The sequence below is a fragment of the Nelumbo lutea genome, chromosome 4, assembly GCF_056320005.1.
Source record: "Nelumbo lutea isolate HS-2025 chromosome 4, American lotus-T2T, whole genome shotgun sequence".
Taxonomy (NCBI): domain Eukaryota; kingdom Viridiplantae; phylum Streptophyta; class Magnoliopsida; order Proteales; family Nelumbonaceae; genus Nelumbo; species Nelumbo lutea.
The window spans coordinates 95,442,458-95,455,541 of NC_142687.1; the positions used below are offsets into that span (position 1 = coordinate 95,442,458).

Consider the following 13,084-nt stretch of genomic DNA (forward strand, 5'->3'; position numbering starts at 1 on the left):
CAATTATTCAAACCAAATGGTCGGCCCGTTCTGACAAAAAAATCAAAAAAAAATAAAAAATGATCAAAACTGTTAAATGATTCAAATGTTTCAACCACCCAAGTCAACGGTTTGTTGACCAAACCAACGTTTTTTGCAAAAATCTAGTTTTGGGGGAAAGTGGAATTGGTCACTTGACCGATAGGGGTGGTCACGAGCTACTTGAGCTCAACTCAAGAAAAGCTCGGCTCGGCTCAATTTCAATTGAGCTCGAGCCCAGATTACAGGCTTGATTAATAAATGAGTCAAGCTCGAGCCTAATAGAGCTTGGCTCGTCAGGTTCGCGAGCCAGTTCGAATATATATATATATATATATATATTATAATTCTTATTTGTATAAATATGAAATAAAATATATTTAAATTTTTATAAATATTTTTTCTCAAAATCGAGCTCAAGTTTACAAGGTAATGACTTGAGTCGAGCTCGAGCTCAAGGTTTTAGCTCGAACTGAGCTCAAAATCGAGCTCAAGCCTTATACTTCCTAGGCAAATCGAGTTCGAGCCTCATACTATTCAACTCGGCTCAAATCCACCCCTACTGACCGATTCCAGATTTTTCCGGTCCGGTCCGATTTTGAAAACCATGGTATCAACTTTTAAGTGCGACATTGAATTTTAAAAAACCAACGCTCAAGTTCAGCACCATTAACCGATATGATGTTACAGTGTAGTAAATTTATCAAACTGTCCATTTTGAATTCCTTTCATGCAGTCATGATAATGATGAATTTGATGAGCAGGTCAGGGATATCATGAATGGTCAGATTTTGATGCAAGACCAATCTAATAAAACTCAAAAGAACCCCTCACGAAATGGTCTCATAAAATATGTAGACGGTAGTTTTGTAATTTTGAAATATTTCGAGGTGGGTGAAGATAACATCACATGTTGCAAATAACTGATGATGAGATGCTAATAGGGAGACTAGAGTGTTGATTTTTGAAAGTTTAGAGTAATTGGTTGTTGCACTTGAAAAGTGAGACTCTTATAATGTCACTACCCCTGACATGCAAGGTACGTACCTATCTATAATAATTTTTTCAATGTATAAATAATATTGAACCATAGTTATGAAAATTTATCAGCATATCAGCAAATACCCAATTACTGACATATATTCAGTAATAAAGTTGGTTTAAAAAATCATATTTTGATAAAAGGCTTTTATCGAATTCATCTTAATTCATTTTATTAATAATTATAATAATTTTTTCCTTTTTTTTCAATGTATAAATAATATTGAACCATAGTTATGAAAATTTATCAGCATATCAGAAAATACCCAATTACTGACATATATTCAGTAATAAAGTTGATTTAAAAAATCATATTTTGATAAAAGGCTTTTATCGAATTCATCTTAATTCATTTTATTAATAATTATAATAATTTGATCATCCTTTAGTTTAATTTATTAATGGTTAAAGTTTAATAGTTCAGACTTTATTGTGGCATCACAGGAAAAGGTTCAGATTGAAATTTAGGAAGATTCGATAGGAATTTAGCCCATTTACAGTTATAAAAGTTATGAATAATTAGCATTAAATGTGATATTTAATTTGATGGCAAATTCGCAACTCAAACTTATGCCAATTATTATACCAATAAATACCAAATACTATTTTAGAAAGGTTAAAAAATTTTAAGGGGTTTTTATTGATTCCTCCATTTTCATTCAAGCAAAGAAACCAACCTATAATCCCAAAATGCATCTGTTAACCAACTGTAGTTTTCATGCCCGAGCTGTAAAGCTGTAAAGCTCCAGATCCATGCATGGAAGGAGAGGACCACCTCAATTAATCAACCACCAGCCTAAGGAGCAACTCCAAAGCCATGACCTATCAAGATTCAATAAGTTATTTATTCAGATAAATAAGAAAATGATCATTTTATATGTATTTTTCTGTGTTTTTTAATGGATTCCACATGAATCTGAAAAAAGAATATGGACCTATTTTTTTCCCTCAAAACCCAAAAAATTAATGAACCTAAATAATTTGAAGTGGGTATATATCAATGAAGGATGGAATTTAGAAGATTTCATCTTCCTAGGATTTCCCAACTTTCTTTCTCCCACCTACCATTAATTAACATGCTTTCTTTCTCCCCTCCTCCCTAAGGTAATAGCTAGGGGACAGTTTTGCTTTCTAAATTAATGAAAACCGACACCTGATTCCAACTAGATGCATGGTTGTGCGCTTGCAACACCACAAAGAGGTATGACTTCTGCAGATTTTTCTTCCTTGAGGTTTCAATCGTTACAGCATAAACCATTTTAGAGTTGAGAGGTGCTATATATAAAATTCTTAGTTATCTCTAGCTAGGAGCTGCCAAAGACCATTAGCTACTTGTCTAGTGGAGAAAGCTAGCTAGAAAGTTGTAAGCATGGCTTCTACACCAGGTCCCTTAACCAACTGGCCATGGCAAAAGCTTGGAAACTTCAAGGTATTCTTCATTTTTCATCCTACTTTCTTTGTTTGAAGCATTTACTAAGAGATAGATCTGGTTCTTATGTTTGAAGTCTGATAAACACTTTCTTCTCTGTGTTTTTTTTTTTTTTGCCGCATTTGTTTGGGCTGATCAAGTACCTGGTTTTGGCGCCTTGGGTGATACACAGCACCTATTCATTCATGACCAAGGATGAAACAGAGAGAGACGTTGGAAACTTCCTTATCTTTCCATTTCTGCTATTTAGGATGCTTCATAGCCAGATATGGATAAGCTTAGCTCGTTATCAAACAGCAAAAAGCAAGCACAGGATAGTCCACAAGGGTATCGAATTCGAACAAGTAGACAGGGAAAGAAATTGGTAAACCCTCCATCTTTGCTCTTCTTATCACCAATCTTTTCTCTTCTCTGATGTATCTAGGGCTCACAATTTTGATCTACACATTTGACCCATTCAACCCACCGACTTAAACCCATTCTGACAGTGGGTCGATGTGGGTCGAATAACCCATTAGGGTCAGGGTGGGATTGGATCAAAGGTACCCATATATCTTATCTTAATTTCTGTGGAACTTGTGGCTGCAGGGACGATCAAATTATATTAAATGGTCTTCTATATTATATTGTACCTATTTTCTATAGTAAGGCTGCAAGATTGCCGGTGTGGAGGTGGGATGGCGTTATTCTCATAATGCTCCTTCATGCAGGCCCAGTGGAATTCCTTTACTATTGGCTTCATAGAGCTTTGCACCATCACTTTCTTTACTCACGCTACCATTCTCACCATCATTCCTCCATCGTCACAGAGCCCATAACATGTAATAATACTTCTGAATTGAATAAGCCTTTTACATGCACAGTTGCATATGCTCCCACCATCTTTATATCTATTATCTTTGCAATTTATTTCATTACTTCATTGCCCCCTTCCCCCACACTCTACTGATTGCAGGGTTAAAATCGAAAATCATGGCCTTTGATGTATTGCTGTGACCTATCACGATGTCACTTCAAGATGGGGTCACAGGAATATGCATAGAAGGAATCCGGATGTTCTCCTCACAGAGTGCATCATCTCACACTAACCTTACACAGCATTTGTAGGTAGCCATATATTGGGAATATCTCATATATACATATATATATATTCTCATTGCACGTGCTGCTGTGAAATGCCTCTCCGAGGAGCAAATCTGAATTCGCATCAAAGACTTTGGTTTCTTGGTTTTAGTGCTAGCCTAGCTGTGCTAAAATCAGGTCATAGCATTAATACCAATTGGCTTCGTTTGAGAATAAATACCTACACCTCAATCAATAGTTTAAGCTTTTAGGTTGAATGGTTACTTGAGATCGACACTCCAAACTCAACATATATAGAGCTAGTTCATTCACCAACATAGTCCAGGACTGAGATAGAGGCTGCCATAACACTTAAAAGAGAATTGGGGGATTTGTTGATGCTAGTGCATTGTAATCACTTAAGCTATGTTTGGTTTGAAGAAAAAGGTAGGGAAAGGTAGGAAAACCTATACAAGTTTTGTAAAGGTTTCCTTACCTTTCCCTACTTTTCCTTCAAACCAAACACAGCCTATTGTAGAGAACACTCGATATATACTTATATGTATGGCTTTAATCTGTTTCCTGTTTGTGGCAGCTGTGATTCATCCATTTGCAGAACATCTCCTTTATTTCAGTCTCTTCTCGATCCCCTTGGTAGCCACGATGATAACAGGGACTATTTCAGGCGGAGCACTTGCTGCATATTTAACTTACATTGACTTCATGAACTATATGGGCCATTGCAACTTCGAGCTAGTTCCCAAGAGGCTTTTCTACATCTTTCCTTTTCTCAAGTACCTCATGTACACTCCGTCGTAAGTCTTCCAACCACAAACATTTTAATATATTGTGATATAGTGTTAGAGAGAATAAAAACCTATTCCGAGATTTCATCTAACAGCTTAAGCTTTTACGTTAAATGGTTTTTTGAGATGTTATCAAAACATGTTTAACCAAATAGTCTAGTGTTTTATCCTCGTCAAGCCCTCATTACAATTAATTAAATTTCATCACAAGGTATATATGAGTGGGCCTATGCTTGTTCACACTTCAAAGTCCAATGGGTTTTTGCATGAAAAGTCATTTTAGAGAATAAAAACATATTCAAAGACCACACCTAACAACTTCAACTTTTAAGCTGAACAGTTTTGATGTGTGTTAGAGAATAAAAACATATTCAATGACTTCACCTAACAGCTTAAGCTTTTAAGTTCAACAGTTTTCTTGAAACAGATTCTGATTTTGAAAATATAGTTAGCCATCAAATTAATCGGTGATTACTGCCTGAACATAAAACAAATAAGTCTGGATCTAGTAAGTACAACATTGTAAATACATTCAATGAGTACTTAATAAATATCCTTACAACTGTATCAAAAGTTGTTTTGAATCTTTTTCAAAGATAAGCTGGGAATATTTTAAGAGACCGTGTCAAAAAATTTTCCAAGTGTTTACTAAATGTGTGCCTGCCTGATTCATACTCTAACAGAGTCCAGTCCAAACACAATAAACCTAGAGAGAGAGGGTCAATGGAAGAAACTGAAATCTTTAGAAGGCTGATGCAATTCGATCATTACAAACAAATTTATTATGAACTCCAAACTCTCCTATTTTGACTAGACTCCAACTTTCCCAAAATGATAAATATATTAAAAATAGTAAATATTGCCCTAAACAGCAAAAAAAGACCTAAACTAACAACTTGTGGACTTAAGCGGATTCATACTATGATGAGTGTTTCAAGTCAAGACCATAAGGCTATGTTTGGTTTGAACGAAAAGGTAGGGAAAGGCAAGAAAACCTATATAAGATTTGTAAAGTTTTCTTGACCTTTCCCTACTTTTTCCTTCAAGCCAAAAACAGCTTAAAAGCAAAATCTGACTTTGCTTGGTTTCTGATTTGGCTTCGTTGATGAATATTCTTCTAAATCAGTCTAATCATATGTGTTGACTTAACGAATCAAAAGCCATGAACTGTAGAAGTTTAGGTGTCATTTGAGAGTGTTCATTGAATAAGTGATTATTGGATAAGTGTTTATCCAAATGACTATTTATGAATGTTTGATAAGTTAAAAAAAAAAAAACACTTATTTCATATATAGGTATTTTTAAAATTAAGTGGTGAGTTAACCAGGTCAGACTGTTTGGCCTAAGAACCATCTAGGCAGTCGATTCCGTTTTACCTCAAACCTGTTTCCTAACAAAAAAATATTGAATTGATTGATGACCTATTGACTCAGGCTGTTAAATTGTCAACCCGTTTAATAGTTTTGGCCATTTTTTATTTTTTTTTTTTCAGAATAGACAGTATATTCAAACTGGATGGTCGAACTGTCGACCCGGTTCCAGTTCGGGGTTAGTTTTGAAAACATTGGGTTGATGCATGCATTCAACTGCAGGTTTCACTCTCTTCACCACACAAAATTCCGGACCAACTACTCTCTCTTCATGCCCATTTACGATTACATGTATGGCACCATGGATGACACCTCCGACACACTGTATGAAACTTCACTTGAAGGGAAGACAGAGGCGCCACATGTGGTTCATCTAACGCATCTGACAACACTAGAATCCATCTACCACTTACGGTCAGGATTTGCTTCATTGGCTTCTGGGCCCTACGCTCCAAATCGGTATCTGTGGATATTGTGGCCAGTGACATATGCGTCCATGTTGTTTACATGGATATCTGGTTCTATATTTACTGTTGAGAGAAATATGCTTAATGAACTCAAGATGCAAATATGGGCTATACCAAGATACAGTTTTCAGGTAAAAAAGTTTAGTTCTTCTCTTTTTTTCTTCCCTTTTACTCCGGAGAATGTATATATAGAAGTATATATGATCATCACTGGTACAAATTTTGTTTCACAGTACATGTTGTCATGGAAAAGAGATTCAATCAATAATTTGATTGAGAAAGCAATACTAGAGGCTGATGCAGGAGGTGTCAAGGTTATGAGTTTAGGTCTTCTAAATCAGGCAAGTTTCTACTTTCTAGTCTATTTATTATTTTTATTGGGATGACACTGAGGGTGGGTCTTCGGGTTTCATTGATGGATGCAAGGGTGTCAATGGACCGGTTTTGAATTGGACCCTATTCAGTCCAAAATCAATTTGGATTGGATTGGAACTGATCCATTTATAACGGATTCACATTGGACTGGATTGAATTGAACTAAATCCAGTCCAACTGACACCCAGAGATGAATGGATTGCTCTATTTGACTTAGGCGATCAGGGTTTAAATTTTGGAAACAGCTTCTTTATATATACAAGAGTAAGAATAAGGTTGTGTACATCTGTCCCTCCTCAGATGTCGCGCATTGGCGGGAGCCTCATACACTAGGCTGCCCTTTTTCTTTGTTAGGAAGTTTTATTGCTTCATTTGTTCTGGAAAAATTACAATTCATATTTTTTTTTAATCAGCCATATACAAATCTATGGTTCCGAGCTAGAAATTGTCCATTTAAGCTTTTTATAACAGTATTGTCATTCTTAAATTTATATATTTAGCAGGTTTTAGCATTCACCATCCCTTTTATTTCTAGTCCAAAGAGTTCAACTTATTTTTTTCTTTTCTTGGACGAATAAATTGTTTTATAGTTTTCAATATATCAAATTAATTAGGTGATTTACAGGGCGAGGAATTGAATGGAAATGGGGAAATTTATGTGAAGAAACATCCAAAACTAAATATTAGACTTGTGGATGGGAGTAGTTTGGTGGTTGCTGTTGTGCTTAATAGCATACCACAGGGAACGACACAAGTACTTTTAAGAGGAAAGCCTGCTTCAAAAATTGTTTATGCCATTGCCTCGTCTTTGTGCCAAAGAGGGGTTCAGGTACTCTCTCTTAGCTTTCTCTCTCTCTCTCTCTCTAGCCCTACACAGTTTATTCTATTGAAAAAATAGTAGGTAGAATTAGGGGTGGCCATGACCCGAGCTATTCATGAATTGTTCGAGCTCAGTTCGTGAAAAGCTCAGATCGGCTCGATTTCAACCGAGTTTCGAGTCGAGCTCAAGCCTAATTTATAGGCTCGATTAATAAACAAGTGGAGCTCGAACTTAATAGAACTTGTCTCGTGAGACTTGCGAACCAGATTCAAATATAATATATATATATATATATATATATATATATTATAAAACATTTTTTTTAGTTTATGAGCTTTTTACTCAATCGAGCTGAGCTCAAGATTGAGCCTTATACAACAGTGACGAACCGAACTCGAGCCTCATACTATTCAGATCGGCTCATTACAATGTTGGAACTTATGCATTGGGATTCAGTATGTTAACCTCCTCATCCATTATTCCATTTCTGAACTGAAAACAGGTAGTTGTTACAAGCAAGGATGATATTGAGAAGCTAAAATTGCGACTACCTAAAGAGTTGTGGAGTAACTTGGTCGTTTCAAGTAGTTACACCCAGAAGGTAAAAGTAGAATAGTAAAGGGAACCCACTTCATTTGTCTCATCTTTAATTTCATTTTACGTTGCAAATAACTATAATCATCTTTGCTGATCGAGTTGCTGCAGGTATGGTTGGTGGATGATGCAGTTATGACAAGCGAGGAACAGAAGCGAGCACCAAAGGGAACCCACTTCATTCCATTCTCACAGTTTCCGCCAAAGAAGTTGCGCAGCAATGACTGTGTTTACTACCACACACCGGCCATGGCGATCCCCAAAGCTTTGGAGAACGTGCATTCGTGTGAGGTTTGTCCTGCTTATCTATCTTTTGTTCTTGAGTCTCATCAGTTTGGAAGGAGTACAAATATAAATATAAATAGATACAAAATACAAGGTTTTGCATACTGAGCCATAGATACGGATTTGTAGAGTGTAAAATTTTGTATGTATTCGTACTCTTTTCTAAACTGAGCCTGGGTTGAAATTGAAAGATTACTGCGATTTTATTGTTGCAATGCCATGTATCAGTTTACCAAGGTTGCAGCAATTGAGCCAATTAAGTGCTGTTTTAGGTTGCAGTTAAGTGCATTTGTTACAGAATTGGCTACCGAGGATTAATACATTAGTCCTCTTATCTCACCAAACGATGTTAATTTTCCATTGAATAATGCACAGAATTGGCTACCGAGGAGGGTGATGAGTGCAAGGCGTATAGCAGGAATAATACACGCATTGGAAGGATGGGAAGAACACGAATGCGGAGACAACATGCTCATCGATGTGCAGAAAATATGGGTTGCGGCTCTGCGTCATGGCTTCCTTCCTCTTCCTCTGTCGCACATTTGAATATTTGATCCATCCCGGATTTGCTGAGAATTCTAATTAGTGTTTGTTGGACTAAATTAATAATTAATTAATGCTCTTAATTTCTGGGCTTGTATAACGAGTTATAATACTAATACCCAAAAGCAAAATATGTTCCCTGGCCTTGTGTAAATGTAAAATGTATTAATTAGTAGTAATCTAGCTAGCTACCACAATTTGTAATTGGAGTTGAAGTGATTTCTTTGTATCACCACCTGCATATATATATATATATATATATATATGAGATTACATTTAATTTTTTGTGTTTGTTGATTCCTCTAATGAGATATTTTCAAAAATTATTACTTATTTAGTATTATTATTTTTATTAAGGTGATTTCTTACAAATCGGTTATCAGTTCGTTTGGTAATCATTATTAGCAGTGATTTTTGTGTTTATGGGAATTATCTCCTCTATCACATCATCCAAAAATAATCAGAATCAGACCGATTTATTGATTTTAGAAACCGGCCAATCAAACATCAAAATAGTCAATCATTTTGAAATCTCTAATGTAAAATCGGCATCGATCCCAAACACACCTATATATATTCCCTTGCTCATTGAACAAGACTACAAAGAGTTTGACAAAACTTGACAACCATAGAAGCTGATCCGTAATCACCCCTCCAAAACAAAAGGAGAAACAGCACTAATTTCACATTCTGAGCTAGAGCATGAGCAGCCCTATATTTTAAATTTCTATATATTTACATAAAGTGGCTTAACAGAATTAAACATATTAGCAGTAATACTAATCTTGTGTAAGATGTCCCCTGGTTTTTCTAACAATCATATAAACCTCCCCTGTGTATTAGTCCCATTCACCGTTTTGAGAGACCCAGTGGTAGTTTTTGGAATCAGTGAAAATGCAAAAGTAAAATAAGAAATTGAAGACCCAATTTATTGAGCCAGATAGGATTATTTGTTACTACCGGCAAGTTAAATAATTAGTAAAATAAGAAATGTACTAGATTTGTTCCCTTCAGACCTTACAAAACGGTATTCACATTGCAGTTTTATATTGGGAATATCTTTATACCTGTATACTTTTTTTTTATGATGAGACATTTTCAATTCATGGCTGCAAGGGTTGTATGATGTGAGTTGTGAGTATGGTCTTTTGAGGATTAAATCCCATTTCGTCCGTGCTTTATTTTAGGGTAATGTTAAAGGACAATGATGGAGAGCTGAATAATTAATATGGTGGACTATGCAATGTCCATGATGAGTTCAGATCAGCTCCTCACAGAATGCACCTCACCCACTCCACTTACACATCTCTGCATGCATTGTAAACATCTCTTGTACTTTGTCATGATAAATGTCCCAAATGCATGGTTGAGATGTGCTGTGGGGAGCCCATGTGAATTCGCCCATGACCAACGAGGGAGAGTAGTAAGGGTGTTGGATTCGAGGATGACAGTGCTGGAGTCCAGCTTGGAGAAGAACTGCCGCAGGATCCCTCAATCCCTCCGAATCCTGTTCCTTGATGTCTAAAGAAATCATTCGCTGCTATTATCTCTAAATCGTGTGTGCTTGAGCAGGTATTGCTATTGTCACTGAATCCTGTTCCTAACGACTCCGGATCTCCTACCCACAAGAATTTTATCCATGCATATTCATAAAACACTACCACTTTGAATTGGAAAATTTTTCCTGTGCATAATAACATATAAGAGAATGAGATGTTCCCCATGTATGAATGCGATGGTAGGTGTGGATAGAATTGTCATAGGTAGAAAATCCAGACTCAGCCCTAACCCTATGAACTTAGTCAACACTTCTTTTGGGTTGTATACTGACTAACCCAGCTGGCCAAGTTTCAGCCTTAAAAAAATTCATGCAAGTAATGTCCAGGTAGGTCTAGGTTGGTTGGGTTACCCATTGGGTAATACGTATCTGTGCAGGTAGATTATATTATTGCAATGTCTCTCTCTCTCTCTCTCTCTCTCTCTCTCTCTCTCTCATTAAAGCCCGTTCTCTTGTTGATAAATTACTTGCATTTATCTCGGTAAATTTTTCTTGTGAAAAACTTATCCAATAAGTGTATTTACCCATATTCTTTTATTTCCCAAATAGAAAAGAAAATGATCATTTTAGCCATAAAATTCATTATTAAATAGATCATTTTTGTCCCATTCAAGCATTGGAATCTTTCCCCCCATGTTGGTTGGGTTACCATTGGGTAATACGTATCCTTGCAAGTAGAATGGGTAGTAAGTAAATTGTATTATCGTAATGTCTCTCTCTCACACACACAGTAAGGCATGTTCGCTTGTTGGTAAGTTACTTGCAGTTACTTGTGTAAATTTTTCTTGGGAAACACTTACCCAAGTGTATTTACCCATATTTTTTTATTTCCCAAGTAGAAAAGAAAATGACCATTTAGCTATAAAAAACCATTATTAAATGGGGCATTTTCTCCCATTCAAATGTTAGAATCTTTCCCCTAGGTAGGAAAGTTATTTACCCACCTAGGAGAAGGGTACCTCTTACTCAGGTAAGTAATACCCAAGAAAATTAACTTTCCCTGGTCCCCACATTAATCTAAAAAAGAACATGGGATTCTTGGTCAATGGAAATCAAGATCCCATTGACCAACTTTCCCCCCTCTCAAAATCCCAAAAAAAAAACACACCCCCTAAATGTTAAACAAATGAGTCTCGGATAGACTGGCTACCAAAGAGGGTGATGAGTGCATGGCGTGTAGCAGGGATAGTGCATGCTCTAGAAGGATTGGATTCACATGAACGTGGAGACACAATGCTCCATGTACACAAGATTTGGCATGCAGCTCTTGGTCATGGATTCCTTCATCTAATTCCTCATCATCACCCTTGATCCTTTTCTCCCATTTCAGTAAATAATTATACGTACCATGCTAGCTACTGCTGCGACCAAGGTTGCATATATTAATGGATAAAAGCTTTCTAGCGACAATATCAATCAACCTTTCATAATAATATCATCATCATCATCATCGTCCATGTCTTATTTCAACTATATAGAGTGGGCTACGGCTAGACGAATCCTGTTTCGTTAATCCGTTTTATTTGAAGTATGAGATGTATTATTAACAGTCCATGATCAAGAATTAAAACTTCAACTGAATAATACCTAAAATATTCAACAGTGTATGGTCGGGGGATGAACACTCCAACACACAAATAAATAAGAAAATGGGAGGTCGGCTAGGCCAAGCTGTTTATGACAAGCCAAGATTAGCTATAAGAGAAACAGAAGATCGGCTAGGAGAGTTCCGATAGCAAGAGTGTGAAGAAGCACTCACCTTGACCCGGGTGATTAACTATTTGAACGGTTTTGACTGATTTTTATTTTTTTTATTTTTTTTTATTTTTTTTATTTTTATGTTAAAACGGATCGACCATTCAATTCAAATGATTGGACCCCTGACCGGTTCATTCTCCAAATTGATTTTAAAAACCTTGATGGTAGCCACCATCTGAACCATTAAGGGAAATGGGGAACAAGGCCCGCCAAAGGTAGGACAAGGAGACCATGCTGCATTTGGCATTCCATATTTTAAGGACTCGTCTCCTTGCAGTTAAAATAAGGAGATAACTCCTTAAAATAAGAAATGTCAAATGCAGCGTAAGAGCGGGTGCACCAACATTAACGGCTGGTTGATCAAGGTTCAGCCAACATTCGACACATATCCTCGGCTAATCCAAGCCCTCAACTACATTGCAGTCGTCAGCTCGACCACTCATCTTCCAACTGGTCCACATTATCATCCAACCCAGGTCCGATTTGTGACAACTTTTGTTTTGCAGAAAACAATATTTGGAGTTGAAATATGTAGACAAATAATTGAAACATTAAAGAGTATAAAGCATTTTCTACTTAACAGTGCAAACCAATAAAAAATAAAAAAGAACATGAATAATAGAAGCAAAAACCAAATTGCACATAATTTCCCGGCATCATAAGTGTTGCCTTAAGACTATGTTTTGTTTGAAGGAAAATTTTGTTTGGAGGAAAAGGTTTATGTATCTTTTGTTTTAATTAGTCGTGATTATCACTTGAAAAAAATCATTTCTCGAAAACAATATTGGGTTGGGTTTTTATCAAGCATTTATTGCCCTAGTCCAACCGAATTTGATCCAATCTAACCTAATTCAATTATCAAAAGTGGGACATTTAGGTTGGGTTGGGTTGGGTTGGATTAATTAGGATCAGTTTCATTCGGTTGAGGTTTGGGTCGGTTGGGTCGTGTTAGGGTTGA

At 36.3% G+C, this 13,084-nt stretch overlaps 1 protein-coding gene across 2 annotated transcripts; it reads left to right on the forward strand.

Annotated features, from left to right (window-relative positions):
• The first annotated feature begins 2,089 nt into the window (after window positions 1-2,089).
• On the forward strand, window positions 2,090-9,042 carry LOC148861976 (very-long-chain aldehyde decarbonylase CER1-like). 2 transcript variants are annotated; one of them, XM_088982611.1, is made up of 11 exons: window positions 2,090-2,260; window positions 2,364-2,488; window positions 2,629-2,852; window positions 3,077-3,309; window positions 4,146-4,365; window positions 5,949-6,324; window positions 6,427-6,534; window positions 7,194-7,397; window positions 7,891-7,989; window positions 8,094-8,273; window positions 8,643-9,042. In XM_088982611.1, the coding sequence occupies exons 2-11, from the start codon at window positions 2,429-2,431 to the stop codon at window positions 8,811-8,813; spliced, it is 1,875 nt and encodes a 624-aa protein (XP_088838737.1). In that variant the 5' UTR covers window positions 2,090-2,260; window positions 2,364-2,428; the 3' UTR covers window positions 8,814-9,042. The 2 variants fall into 2 exon arrangements, with proteins under 2 accessions (XP_088838737.1, XP_088838738.1); XM_088982612.1 differs by lacking the exon at window positions 2,090-2,260 and having other exon boundaries at window positions 2,295-2,488.
• The last annotated feature ends 4,042 nt before the right edge of the window (window positions 9,043-13,084 follow it).